This window comes from Amblyomma americanum, chromosome 4 (genome assembly GCF_052857255.1).
Source record: "Amblyomma americanum isolate KBUSLIRL-KWMA chromosome 4, ASM5285725v1, whole genome shotgun sequence".
Taxonomy (NCBI): Eukaryota; Metazoa; Arthropoda; class Arachnida; order Ixodida; family Ixodidae; genus Amblyomma; species Amblyomma americanum.
The window spans coordinates 129,211,661-129,226,279 of NC_135500.1; the positions used below are offsets into that span (position 1 = coordinate 129,211,661).

Here is a 14,619-nt window from a genome sequence, read left to right on the forward strand (position 1 = left end):
GAGAAGAGAGCGAGAGAGAAAAAAAAATGAGGAAGAAAGAAAGAAACGCTGTGGCGTCGCACGCGACCGAAATCCAAAACCGAAACCTCGCGCGCGCCCGCAAGCACGCGAGCGCCACCCAAGCGAAACCGAAACTCGCACTCCTATTCGTCAGTGGAGGAAGGGAGTTGAACCGCTATTGGCGCAACGTTTTTTCGCGCCGCGCTCGCCGCGCGTCTCTCCTTCCCCTTTCCCCTGTCTCTCCCCCCCAGGGCAGGAAGAAGCAGGTGGCGGCGGTAGGATGGCGAGTGGCGGCCGTTCGCCCGGTCTTCACAACTCCAGCGTCGCTTCTTGCGTTCGCAGCGTGGTGGAGCTCGCCAGCGCGCGCGCGTTACGGATGTGAACAGACGCCGCCGGCGGACCGTTCGTCGTGCTCCATGTGAACGGATAACCCCGCGCGCGCGCTTTTCGCCCCTGCGTGTCAACAGCGTCTACACGTGAGTTTCGGTTTTGACCGTGCTCGCGAGTGTGTGTGTGCGCGGTGTTTCGGCCGCAGATGACCGCGGTGCCGAGTAGCAGCGACTGAGCAGCAGGAGAGTGCGTGTGTGCGGAGAAGCGGACGGCAGAGCGTTCATTCTGGAGCGCGCTCAGCAGTTTGGCACGCGCGGCGTGATGGCCCGCGTGGGAGCGTGCGAGCCGCCGCCGGTGGGTCGCGCGGCGTCGTACGCGACGTCGTCGACGCTGCCTTCGCCGGCAATCTGGACGGTGCACGGCAGCACCCTGTCGCCCTCGTACGCCGTGTCGGGGGCCGGCGTCGGCTACGATGGACCGATGCCGGCTTCGGTGATTGCCCTATCGGATACCCGGAGCATGACCACGTCCAGGGTACCGCCGTCCGGGGGCCCCGCCCAGCACGCCTACTACGAGATAACGGTGAGTTCAGTCCGTGTACTAGCTACGCGTGCTGTTCGTCCGGGTATCTGCACAGGCTGAGGCGCTGACTTGTTTTTGGAAACTATCTCAACACTGGCCTCGCGAAACTAAGCGTCCGCATGAGTGACGTGTTCAAGAAACGTCGTTGTAGCGGATGTTGAATTACCTTATCTTTCCGTTCATAGGCATATTAAGGAAAAAGAGTCTACAATTTTCCGCATCTGTCTGATCTCCATGACGTTGTTCAAAGTCTCAGTTTTAAGATGAACTTGGACATTTGGATTCGACTGCGTAGAGTAACACATGAATGCAGAAAATTTAACGGTCTCTGGCATTTTTGTTGAAAGCAACAATGAAAGTTTCGTTCACAATGACTACAATAACTGCCGGGTTTCGTCGCATTGTGAGGACTGATAGCACGTCTCTTGCGCCTCGCTAAGGTTTGTTATTGCCGTCTCAGTTACTATACACAAACAGAGCAGGCTTTCCGGGGTTAACAAATACGCTATAAGCGGTGCGCGCGCGGTAAGGCAAGCGGCACTTTATAAATAAACACAAACAAAAGGCGGCAAACAAGTGCAACAGCTGAAACCCTCCATATCTAGGCGCCGATGTTATGACGAAATCCGCCACAGCAAAGCGACGCCTTGCGTTGTTTGGTGTGGTTTTGCACGACAGATGTTGCTTCGCGGTGCGGGCGTCGTTGCAACGTCGGCGCGGGGATTTTCCCGTTGAGGCCGTTTCCCTTTCTCTATTTTTATTTTTTACACCTCGCCGGAAATGCAGGGGCCTCGGAAATATAATCTGCCACCTGCGGTGCCCCGAGCCTAACGCAATTCCACCGTTAGCTAGTAAACGTAATCCCTCAAACGAGAGCTTGGATTAAGTTGTCGTGGAATAAATCAAGCTGTGAAATTGGCGATCGTCTCGTGTTCAGCTCCAAGTAATATGAGAGGGAGCGCTTTAGTAGCATGCAATCAACGGTTACTCACCCAATTGTGGTGGAGAACTTTCCTTTTCTTTCCTTCTGAGTACTTTCCATCTAGGCGCATAAATGCACAAAGAGAAAAAAAATGTATTTCTTGGCTATGGACTAAACCTTTTTCTTTTTTTTTCCTGGTACTTTTCGCATTTTCAGCTTTGTATGGCGCATGTTTCGCAAGGGGCCCGCATAAGAAAGTGATTGGTTATCTGGAAAACTGCTATCAAAGGCGCGCTTTCCTGCCAGACAGTGCGCGCCTTGGCGTGTGCTATGCAGTGAAGCGCTCGCTCCAAAGCCCTGCGACTTAACATGCGGCTGGCGAAACTAAACTTGTTTACGATAGCGCTGTTGGACAGCCCGAACATATGTGTCAGAGACTCACTCAGGACTCATGCGTATAGGTTGGGTTTCGGAAACAACTAGCGGCCTCTAGATGTCAGAGTAATGGTATTTATTACCAGCCACCGTACCGGGCCACGGCAGTTATCGGTAAGTGCAGTTCAAATAGGTATATATATGCGGTGTCCAACACGCCATCCTGAGGAATTCGAGCAGAGTTGTACAGTCGGGGAAAGAAGTCTCAGGACCACGCGATCCGCAAATGCAGCAGATAGGTCTATTATTAACCGGCGGCCGTTCTTGGCGACAACGAAGAAATGCACGGTCCTCCCATAGTGTGCACGTGACAGAGCAGCGAAATAAAGACTTCGAATGACAATGCTTTTGTTTCGCGATATTCTGAGATCGCCGACATTCGGGAAAGCCATAGAGACAAATTTGGATTTTCTGACAAGTGCGGCCACAAGAAACGCTGAGACAGCATTAGCGAATAGCGAGCTGATTTATCGTGAACAAACATCTACGAGCATATCGTTTTACTATCCTGATTTTTCGCTAATGTCCACATTAGCTGGAGCTAACTTAAAACGGTGTGAAATCTTTCACACAGAGAGCGTGAGCATTTAAATATTGGGCGCGCTCCCAATGTGCTGCCTGCATTCGTAACTATTCTAGAAAATATAGTAACAGCCGCTGCTTCATTTATCTCCAGTAACGGTGCAGAAAAACTGAAATTAGCTGAAATTGTGGAAATTTTGATTACCGCCACACGACTATAGCGTTACCGCAAGGACAAGATCTAAAACGTACCGTATTTGACAAAGGTAACCAAGATGTAGGGTTTGTTTCTAAGCCATATAATGTAGCTTTTATGGCACCCATTAGGTTGTGTCAGGTTAAGTGAACCCTCGTCCTCATCTTTCGAGACATTTTGGTGTTTAGTGGAACGTTTTAAAAACCTGCTGAGTGCTTTAAGCGGACAGGCTTCCTCAACTAAGAGGTCGTGACGAACAGCATGAGACGAGCCACAGACAAGGAAGCGAAGTTGTATAGATACGGCTCTAACCTGCCCGACGCATCACGCAAGGCCAAGAGGTAATTACTACGGTGATGATTAATCGCCAGCAAATGGAGAAGGTAACTATCAAAGTTGCCCGCGTGGAAAACCACACCAGCTGTGAGAACGTTAAAAAAAACTTGAATTACACTTGCTTTTGCCGCTCCCCAGTCATTACACTTTTAGATGATTCAAAAAATGGCAGAGCCCGCTTTCGTGTTGGCCTCCTAGTAGCTACTGAACCTACAAAAGTCACACCGCCCGTATTGTGCGCCCATATTCATGGACGCTCCTTAAGCAGCAATGAAGTAACGACCATTGCTGTTACAAAGCAGGCAACTTGTAAGTTTGTTGTCAAGATTAGCAACCTACATATGATCGACGTAAGGTTATAGAGAAATAAGCTTTTAAACCAAGTTCGGCATGCAGAACCTTTCCACGAGATCGCAGAGTGCATTACCGATGGGAGTAATGCGAGATTGGCAAAGCAACACAAAAGCGTTACCGAGCATTCATAAAGAGGGCGCCACTCTCTTTCTTTTCCTAACCAGCCCCTTTCTATAGTTACTTTTTTTTTGTCTTGGAATTTGTGTTCTTAACCTGTCCCGTTAATACCACTGCCCATCGTCAGCGGCGCAGGACGCCCTTCTTATCCCAGCCCGCCAGTCATCAGCCTGCAGTCTTTCCCTATTAGCAGAAACCCGAGCGCCCCGCGGACGTCAACGCGCCACCTCAGGATTACCAATCCATTGTGATGCCCTCTTTGGTTATGGCGTGGGTGGTGAGGAGATCACGCCAGCGGTGGCCCTCTTCACCGCCCGCCTTCCACCCACCGTCCATGAGTCACGTCTCAACAAGTGACTCACGCGACAGAGGGCGGTGGTGGTGGCCGCGTACGCGTCTCTGCATGTCATCAGCCATATCCCGCATGTCACCTGAGGCGCACAAAACGGATGGAAAGGGCGGTTGGGGGGGGGGGGGAGGGGGGGGGGGGGGGCAGAGGACACCGCTGTCTCTGTCCTGCATGCCGGAGCGCTGCCAAATTGAGCTCCTCTTTCGTAAGACGCGGCCAACACTGCCTGCAGCCCCTGGGAGCTGTACGTGTGCCGTGGGTAACGTAAGCCGCGGCATGGCGAACGACGGACACCATTGTTTCCAGGGGTCTGCCTACTCAACGCGCAACAAGGGGGTGCGGGGAGAAGGCTTAGTAGTCCGGTTATCCGACGCACCGTCGTCGTCTGGGGGTCCCCCGTGGTGACGGATAGAGGATCAAGTCGAAGATTCGAAACCGAGTGTGGGTATAGACTGCGCATCAGTTTCTATAGAAGCGGTTCTTTGAGGAAGAATGCAGGAGCTTTGCGCATGTGCCATATTGAGACGAGTTCTGCGTACGGCATACTGACGGCAGATGCATAGCCAGCAATTCTTTGCAAAAACATTTTTGAGCGGCAAACCGTTTATGAAGGCAATTTTGTTCATATAATGCAGGATTTCACTACAACAATCAATATATCCGCAGATCACCCGATGGTAGTCCCCTATATTATTTTTTTTCTAGCACGTTTTGCTATCGTCAAAAGCGTTCCGCATTGGTTTTCTATGGCAGTCTTAACTGTTCGATACGATCGCTGGAAACACTTTAAAAGAAAGGTTTCGCTACATTTCAGAATAATGGACCATTGCCTTCAATTTTTCTATAACAGTGTCTTACAATTTTCTAATTTTCAAAATTTTTGCCCGAGAAAGCTTGATATGGCCCTACAGAACGATTCAAGAACACCGAAAAAACAATTAGATTGATTATTCGGCTGGATATTATCATGCTAAGTCAACTGTTGAACTACGTTGTGCAAGATAGCAGCGAGCTTGGTATTAATTTCAACCAGCTAAGGAATTTTAACGCGCACCGAAATCCCGGCGCATGAACGCTTCCGTATTTCCCCTTCATCGAAATGCACTTAGAGCGAAAACATTAACCAACTTTAAAGAAGAATTACTTCCTACATGCAACGGCTAGTGACGATGTAAGCGCCTCCGAAATTGTCTCAAACACGTCAGCGGGATGGAGGCAAAATAAAAAGGAGAAATGAACTAACAGGAAAGTCCCGCTAACCGTATATAAACGCTCTGGAGACAGGTCGGCCGTTTGCACCGAAGCCCGACGAAGGCCTTTTATTCCGGCACGTGTCAAGCGACAAGTCACGGATTCTGCCTCTCACATATGCCAGAGCGTTTGCGTTTCAAAAATAGCAACTGTGCCAGCCGCTGGTTCTGCGTATGCTTATATCGGATGTTTTTCGCCGAAAAGCGTTCTCGTCTTTCCCAGCTGCGTTTCCCAAAACGGCTCGGACTGAAAAACCGCCATAGTCGTCATGAAGCTGGCGCAGAATTCAGAAAGAGGAAAAACACATCCAATCTCGGAGCAAACAAAAAAAATGGAAGAAAAGGTGGGCTTAGGACAAAAGATACAACACGCTAGAGGGAGCCGGAAGGGGCGGGGGGGGGGGGGGGGGGGCTGAGTGTGCAGTCGGAGGTTAAACCGTAAACGAAATTAGGGCGAACACGTCCGCCGACTCGACGAGATGAAAACAGAGCCACACGGGGCAATAGCGCCGCGATCGCATTACGAGGGGGGTGCGGCCACAATAATTTTCAATCAAACCTCTCGTCTACGAGTTCCCTCGCGGCGCCTCCAATTTCTCTCCCCCGCCCTTCTCTCCCGTCTACCGCCGCGACCCTTATTCGTTTTCCCATGCCCCCCATTTCCCTTTCGCAAAGAGATCGCGTTATAGCCGCGATTGCGCTTTTAACCAGCGAGGCCTCCTCTGTCATGGCCCGGAAAGCCCGGCTGCCTACGCTAATGGGAAAGAAAAGGCTGCGACATTTAGCGCTCTCGTCCCATCCGTTTCCTTTCCTCCCATCGCCGCGAAGGGATCGGAGGGAAGGAAGAAGGTCGAAGAAAAGGGTCTTCCGTCACGCGCTCGCCGCCATCGTCAGGTCGATCTCTCCCCCGCCTACTTCGCCTGCTCTCTCTCTTTCTCAACCCGCACCGTCCGACAAGTACGGTGCAGCGCTTCAGACGCGCGGATGCGGGCGTATTTAACATTTAAGACAACTGTGTCCTTAGAGTGTACCGCATATGAACTGGTTAACTAACAAAAAAAAAATGCAATTGTGTACAGGCGCTTATATGCTGTAACGTGTGGCTGTGATGAAAAAAATGTTGGCTTATTTTTGTCGAAAGCACGGCCTCGTGGGTTCTTCAAATGTGGTTCTGGTATCTGGCTGCTAGCATCGTAATGCCCATGGTTGACTTCAGTTTAATCGTGCGGTTAACATTTTAAATAGAGGACATTTCAGGGACAATATCTCTACGCGTGCCCGACGGAGCTATAGAATGATGTTTGCAAGCGACTCAGCAGTCATGGAAGCTTCCCGGTGCAGTGACCCAAACTAAAGAAATCAGTGCATTGTCTTCCCGAGGCAAAGCAGGAATTCGGACGCCTTAGTCGAACGTACAATAGGACGTCCATACCTGTCATTAAATTAGAGAGGTTACGTCGTTAAGTGCCATCAGATGTGGAGGGCAAACCAAACCAACCGCTAACCATGCTCTTTGGGAGTATAGGGTATGAACCTCACTGAAGAACAGGAGAAAAGTCTATAGTACCTGGTATAAAGCAAGAAAGGCGACCTTCAGCAAGAGAGAATTCGTGGCGCTGACAACCCTGCCACCATCCAGTTTCTTGCTTCATTGTTACGTTACTTCATTGTTGCGTTCATTGTTACAGTGAACTGCAGCGGGCACGCAGTTTGGGATATAGTAGGTGAAACATAAGGATGCGTTAGCGCGGGGGGGGGGGGGGGGGAGGGGAATAAACTCGGTCACTCCAGACTTCAAAACAACGCTTCCGCAAGAACAAGGTCTAGACTCTTTGGTCTCCAAAGTCAGGCCTGCCTTCCGGAAATTATAGTCAGAACCAAGCGCTGAGACCATCTCCTAAGAGCGCAACCGACCACTCACACGTCTGCGCCGCCTCTGTAGTTGCAACATACGCTGCACAGAACAGTTAGCGAAGCACAAAGCGTGCGGCTGGCCAGGGTGCCATCACTCATCGGGTGGCCGCCAGCGCCGGCGCTCCATCCCGCGCGATCGCGGCGCGGCCCTCGGAGGGAGGGGAGGTAGCGCTCAAACTCGTCCAAAAAGTGCTGCGTGGGCGTTTTCCTCTTCCCACCTTCTCCTCCTCCTCCTCCTCCTCACATCAGCAGCGAGGAAGGCAGCTGGCTTCACCGCTGCTTGGCTCCTCCAGCGCCTGCTGGTGTTCATAATCGGCCATTTGAGGAACACAATACGGCGGCGGCGGCGGCGTCGGCGACTACGGGTCGAGCTCAGCGCCAGGGCAGCGGTTTTCCGGCCGCTTCGAGGTGTTGGGGGGGAGAAAGATCTCGTACAAGAGGAGGTGGGGAGAGATTCGAAGGGAAGGGAAAAGGGAGCGTTTGGCGGCGAGGCTTGCAGATGGAGACAATAGTTTCTCTCTCTCGCTCGTCTCTCTCTCTCTCCCCACTTTCTCACTCTCTCTCTCTCTGAGTGAAGAGGCGCGCGTAGTCGACAAACAAAGCGGCCCCTTTGCAATGCCGCGCTTTGCTGCCAAGTTTTCTTGCGTCTTTTTTTTTTTTTCGAGTGGAATCGGGGCATTACGCCCGCTTACCTCTTTGACGTTTCCTCCTCTCCCAGTAAATTCCGTTAGTATAGAAGTGTTGCGAGAGTAAAGACTCTTAAGGAGGCCGTAAGAGATGAAGGGGGAGAGAAGGGGTGAAGGCGAGGGTTGCCTTGAGTTGGCGCGTTAGCTTGGCCCGCGCTAGCCGTCAATAACGGTGCGCCCGCCGGCTGATGACCGCTTTGCGGCGCAAAGCTTTGTCATCGCGTCCGCGGGCGTCCTTCGGGCTTTTAAGAGAGGTGTCAGTCCCACGCTTGGCCCACTTACGGTTGCCTTCCTGCCGGAAGCATAACGTGATGAGTAAAGCGATTTCCGGAGTTTGTCCGGTTAAGGCACTCGAGCGGCTGAGATGCGTGAAAAGTTTGGAGGAGGTACAGTGGCGTCATTCAGCGCAAACAATGGTGGGGCGCGCAGCACGAAACCATAGGGCGCGCTGAAGAGAATGTGACCGAATTTTGGGCTGATTCACTCGTCCTCATTTGCCTATTTCTTTATTCCCTTAGCTCAGTTTTACCGAACGAACACAACGGTCTGAAGCCGACAAATAGCCCGACGAGTAGTTTGTAATCGAACGTTAAAGACTTTGTATTTCTCGTCTCTTGCAACGTGAGCAATACATGTTATTTTCGGTTCTTACGTAACTATAACGTCATGTTCGGAGGTACTGTTTTTAAATGCTCCCAGTTTAGTTGTAACACGCATCTATTTAATAGCCTACGCATTTTGTGTTGGAGATATCTGGGCAGGCTATGGAACACAGCTGGCATCGATACATTCACCTTGGTCGAGAAACGGATGGTATACCGGCATATGTTCCCAGCACCTATTCATTTATGACCAAAAAGATGACGGCAGCTTATCTCTGGTGAACATTTTTATTCTCCATTAGATCTGCCTTCTCTGTAGTGTTCGTCTGACTGCGGTAGTCAAGCCGTTTCAAAATTAATAATCTTCCGATAACGACGGCTCCTCCACAGTGCTAGGCATAAATGAGAAATAATTTATTTAAGGATTCGTGGGATATCAGAGTGGTGGAAGTGCAATTGTATGTTGGGGGGGGGGGGGGGGGGGTAATGTCCCTAACACAAGAGCTATGAGAAACGCGGTACTGGAGGGCACCTGTTTAATGTAATCAGACCACCTGGGATTCTTTAACGTGCGCTGGCATTGCACGCTCTTTTGTATTTCGCCTCCACCAAAATTTAGCCGGCCGGGATTTCGCCTCACGACCTCGCGATCAGCAGCCGAACGCCAAAGCCACTAACCTATCGCGGTGGTTATTGGAGAGGAAACTATATGTGAGTGCATAAGTATAGACTGTGGACTACCCCGGAATGGCTTGCATAAGCTGCTACTTTCTTCATACACTGAGGAAAAAGAGTGCCTGAAAAACTCCCCAGCGCGGCAATTACAGCATGCTGTTTTGGTAATCGTTGCATGTTTCCGTGTATATGTCCGCCTCTTTCTTCGAACGTCCACGTTTAAACCGACTCATTAAGCCGAGGTCGGCTGAACCGAGATGGGATCAAAAAGCGCTGTTGTTCGTTCCCCTTACTTCTTTGCGCGTAGACGGCGCACTGAATCTTCCACGTGCTATTATACGAGATCACCTAACAAACGCGACTGCGCGATGGTAACGAAGCCTGCGCGAGTCACCTGCACGCAAGCAGCAAATGAGCGCGCGTTCCAGGGACGCTACTGCATTCCTCGCAGCCCAAATTACGCCGACGGAGCGCGCCAATGAGCAAGTTTCACACGCACAACCAATCGATCTACCAACACAGATTACCATCCTTACAGCCTTAAAGACATATTCCCCCTCAATCAGCCGTAGGCAATGCGAAGAACAGAGAACACAACCAAAACCTTGACGCCTCTGTAGTTCCTCGCTCACAGCTAACCAACCGTTCACAGGCTTCGCGGCCAGTATAGTGAGTGGGGGATAAAGACGCGTGGAGGAGGCAGAACAAGCAAAACCCTTAAGTGCGGCCGTTGTCAAGAGTGCGGCGGCGCCCGCGGGGGAATCAATGGGCTCTTCTCAGGCGCGCGCGTAGCGGACGCCACGATATAGCTGACGCGGCGCGTTATAAGGGCCCATCGTGGAGCCAGGACGCCGGCCGAGCTAAAGAGAAGGAAAATACTGCTGCCGGTGCAGACTGCGTCGGACGATTCGGGGAGCGCTTGGACGGTGGCCTACGCACACACACTTGGCTAAACGCGATTTGGCCGTTGCAGACGCAGTGCACGCTGCAGCAGTCTCTGGCCAGACAAGAGCCGCCGGAGGCGCAGTCGCGGCGGTATCATCCGCTGCCTCTGGTCGGCCCCGTTCAAGCGCGGAGGACCGTAAAAGCCCTTCCACTCAATGGCGGCGGCTGCTGCTGCTGGCATCGCCCTGGTCGCACGCTTCACATTATTTGCCTTCAGGGCGCTCACTGCAGCGCTCAAAGCATGCCTCGAAAGAAATAGTGTTGTCCGTCGGTCTAATTTCACACGTAGCAGCGAGACTGCACTGCGCCATATTCAATTTGCGCGGCCAGCATGTGCGCACAATAGGCGCGTGAACTCACAAGTTTGCAATAGAGAAGTGCGCGCGCTTTTCGCAGAATATTTCCGTCGACGACCACAGCAGAACCAGAAGACCAGACGACCGAACCGCCTGCAGTATAGAGTGAAGCGGGAAACGGGACGACAGCGTCATCAGGGACCCTCTGTTGGCGCCGGCTGTAGGCTAAAGTACGCTTGTGAAAAGCATGCCGTAGTATCATACCCAGTTTCTTCCGACACACTTAAATTGTAGTGGACCGTAAAGAGACAGCACCGTGAATAACTACTTCATTTTCTCTCTCTCTCTCTGAGCGGGCTCGTAAATCTCGCGTTTTCAGCCAGCTAACTGTCGTAACGCCTCTCGCAAAAAGGCTCCTTTACCGACTGTCCCGTACTTAAGCTAAGTGGACAGCGGTGCTTGTCGCAACCGCTTGTCACTTAACATTGCCCGATTTGTTAAAATGATACCGTGTTGTTGATTGAGAATTCACCTGCTTGGTTATCAGAGGAGCGCAACTAATTATATATAATTAGTAGCAGTCGCGCACACTTACGCGCTTATGGCTTTCCAAATCTTGCATTAAACTAAATATTGACTCCACTCGTCACTCGTAGGAGCGATTTGTTCAAGCAAAGGATCGCTGTAGCTCGATCGACAAAGTCGAACCCCTGTAGAGAGCCTCGGTAGCTTTAATATAGCGATGCTGTCCTGCTGAGTACGGTGCCGCGGAGTTATGAGTCATGGGGGGGTCCTGTTTGAACCATGTATTTCTAGGACTTTTTTTAGTTAAAAAAAAATGGACTTCAGCCTGGTTTTCGTACGTAAAATCTCGCTTATCCACGGAGGAATTTAGGTGCACCGTTGTTTTTTCTACAAATTCTTGTCGTCAGCTCTATTGCTCTCTTTTTTTGCGTGTGTGCAAAAAGGTGGTCGTTGCCTCTATCAGGCCCCAGCCTCTCGTCTTTGATCTGAATAAAAATAAATGAAAAAAGAAAACCTTGCATAGAAGGATCGACTACGAGAATCCTTATTAAGCCTCTCGACTGTGAGCTGCTTAAGTCATGAAATATGCACGTCATGAATTCACAGAGGCCGCTAATTTGCTTCCTCTCCGATGTCGCAAGGCCTGATATTTTCTATTCATTTCGAAGTGCCGGCGCGAAAACAAAACAAAAATAAATAGTAAAATTTTGCCCAGATAGTCGTTCATGAAAACCCTCGTGGAGATCGTGAATTTTTACTACACACTGGATCACAGTACACCCCAACGAAAGTGAGGAAAGATTGTTGTGAAATGATGCGAAGGACAAATTCTAATCTCCCCTCTGACGGCGAAACACATGTTTCAGAGATATGGCATAGATGGTAAAGAAGCTTTTGCTTCATCATATTTTTTCTTCGTGTCTGCTTGAGCTTGTTCTTCTTTTTTGTGTTTCCTCAGGTAGTATCTGAATGCTAAGTCTGTTACCGATAACCTCTTGCATGATATCGCTCACACCCAGGCATACCACTCATTTCATTTTTTTAACATAGTTCCAACCTACGCAGCCCATATTTTGCCGTTTGTAAACAAGATTATATCGTGAAAATACGGTAATCATACCATATACACGGCGTGTGTATATATATATATATATATATATATATATATATATATATATATATATATATATATATATATATATATATATATATATATATATATATATATATATATATATATATATATATATATATATATATCATTACACCGTTTATTATCACACCTTGTAATAAACGCATTCACACAGCCGCTAATGGCGCATACGCTGTAAATCGAGAGCAATGGATCTCTATTGCCGCGGACACGCCAGCTCCACGAAACGGAGAATTAAGCCCACGGAATTTTAAGCCGACACCTATGGACCTCCTTCACCCCGCGACGTCACGAAGATGCGGTGGCGCTGATGTCAGCAGCGACTTTCGCATGGTAGGCAAAACAGGTTCCGCTTTCCCGTGCCTACCGCAGCTGCCGCAGCTACCGGCGGCTGCTTCAAGCCTGTGGACTGCAGAAGCAGCATGTATTGACCAGCTGCGTCACTGCTGGATCCGCGTAGTAGCATAAAAATATTAAATAAGCCTCGATAGGTTTCTCGCGCATAAATGCCGCATTCGGAAACTGGCTAACAGGCATTGGGCAACGGTAGTAAAGCGCGAAGTCTGGGAGTCGATAGGCACTGCCACTCAATGCACTTAATAGCATGCAAGTTACTCCGTTCATTCACCTGAACTTCAGGATAGTAGGCTGATAATTAATTGCTCAAGGAAAAAAAGACATATGTAGCTGCACACGTAATTATCACCTTGAGCCGGAGTGCACGGGGCGCCGACAGGTTCACTCGCCCCCAAGGAATGCGTTTTTTTGTTAATAGCACACCATGTTTAAATGGCGCGTTTTGTGACATTTAATATTTACTTGAAACTGTTTCTTGATATGACGACGTAATTATTTCATTCGAGCAGAAAGAAGCCTGGAAAGTTGTGTCAATCTTGCGCGGTCGCGTTCGTGGGCTTAGAATAGCGTACCTTAAGTGTGCTAAACGCCATATGCTTTTTCATTGCATCATGCATGTGTCATGTTTCATGAGGTAATACATGATCGCGAAGCTTGTTTGGAAAGAAGCAGCCGCAGGCTTGCTACTAACAGACACGTGGCGAGATTGAGAGGGGACGCGGCATGAAAAGTGTTTTCGTTATTCATGCATGCGATATGTAACTAAACTTGGTGCAAATATGAAATTCCTACGCTAGTTTCAGTCATTCCTTTTATTTATAGCTATACCTGGTGGAGTTCTGGGTAATTATAATTAACACCGTCGTCAAGTCCCCCCAAGCTAGGTCTCAAATAATGTAGTAGATAGTGCACAGTTTTTTTATGCCAGCATGTGCATAAAGCCCTGTTCTGTATGATGACGCGATTAGTTCTTTTTCTATATGATCAGTACTTATGCATGCATAGTTACATGAAAACGTTTCTTACAAAAAATAACTAACACAATACTGCACGTGTAGGGAAAAAATCGAGAGATTTATTACGCTCCTCAACGTCTCAGGAATAGTTTGCGACAAATGGAATCATTTGATTTTCATGCGAATTACGAAGGTGAGTGATCCAGTCGAAGAAAATGTGAGAGGTCAGAAAACGAACCTTAAAGTTTATTCCCTCGTTTATGACATCTTCGCTTTCGCTTTGGTCAAAGAAATGCGGCACTGAAATCAAAGAAATTACCTCACAATTTTTGACGACCACACTTCTAAAAAGCGTAATTTATAAATTTGTACTCAATATTTTGCTATAATTTTTCGTCACGAAACTAGACTTCAGGGCTAGGAAAGAAAATAATTCTAGAAATCAAAAATTTTCATCAAATCGACCAGCTTAACAAGAGGACAAGTCGGCCTGGCTGGTGCGTGGTCATGCGGCTAAAAACAGCGCTAAGCGAGACAGGAGATCGGGGACACGACGCTGTCCCCACTTTTCGCGCAGCGCGACACGTACGTATGTCAGCAGACGATGAGCGCATGTCTGCTCCGACGAAACAACGCCAGCACTTCCCCTCACTACTGTCCCGAAGTAAAATCATTCCGGCTAGTGCAGAGTGTCAAAACTTGTTTTATTCAATGCCTAGCGCATAAATAAACGGCAGGAACGCTTTCTACATGTTTACTACTAACCATATATACAATACCGAGTGGCAAACTATTTCTCTTTATAAGCCGCACGTGGATAACGCGAGCTCGTGTACTTCGACAAATTACTAAGTTGGAAGCATCGACCATTGCTATGATTCGCAGAAACTGGAAACGCGCCTCCAAGCCTTGAAAACCCGCGCACAACACCTATCCGCGACGCCACTCCCCGACCTTTTGCCTACCACGAGCTCGCTAGCGACTGCAGCGCCACCCCGTTTGTTTACAAACATGCAGGAGGTCCATAGTCGGGTACAACTTAAGTCTGCAGTGAAGCTCCGCCCACATTCAGGACCGCCGCACAGAATTCCTCCGCGATATAAAAGTAGTCCGTTGT

General features: G+C 49.4%; 1 protein-coding gene across 3 annotated transcripts in view; it reads left to right on the forward strand.

Annotated features, from left to right (window-relative positions):
* The first annotated feature begins 311 nt into the window (after positions 1-311).
* The window catches only part of LOC144128350 (uncharacterized), a 421,731-nt gene continuing 407,423 nt past the window's right edge, over positions 312-14,619 (forward strand). The window contains exon 1 of one of the 3 annotated variants that reach the window (XM_077661689.1): positions 312-912. In XM_077661689.1, coding sequence (XP_077517815.1) covers positions 652-912 — 261 coding nt within the window. In that variant the 5' untranslated portion in view covers positions 312-651. The remainder of the gene's footprint in view (positions 913-14,619) is intronic. The other 2 variants (XM_077661691.1, XM_077661690.1) reach the window with 2 other exon arrangements.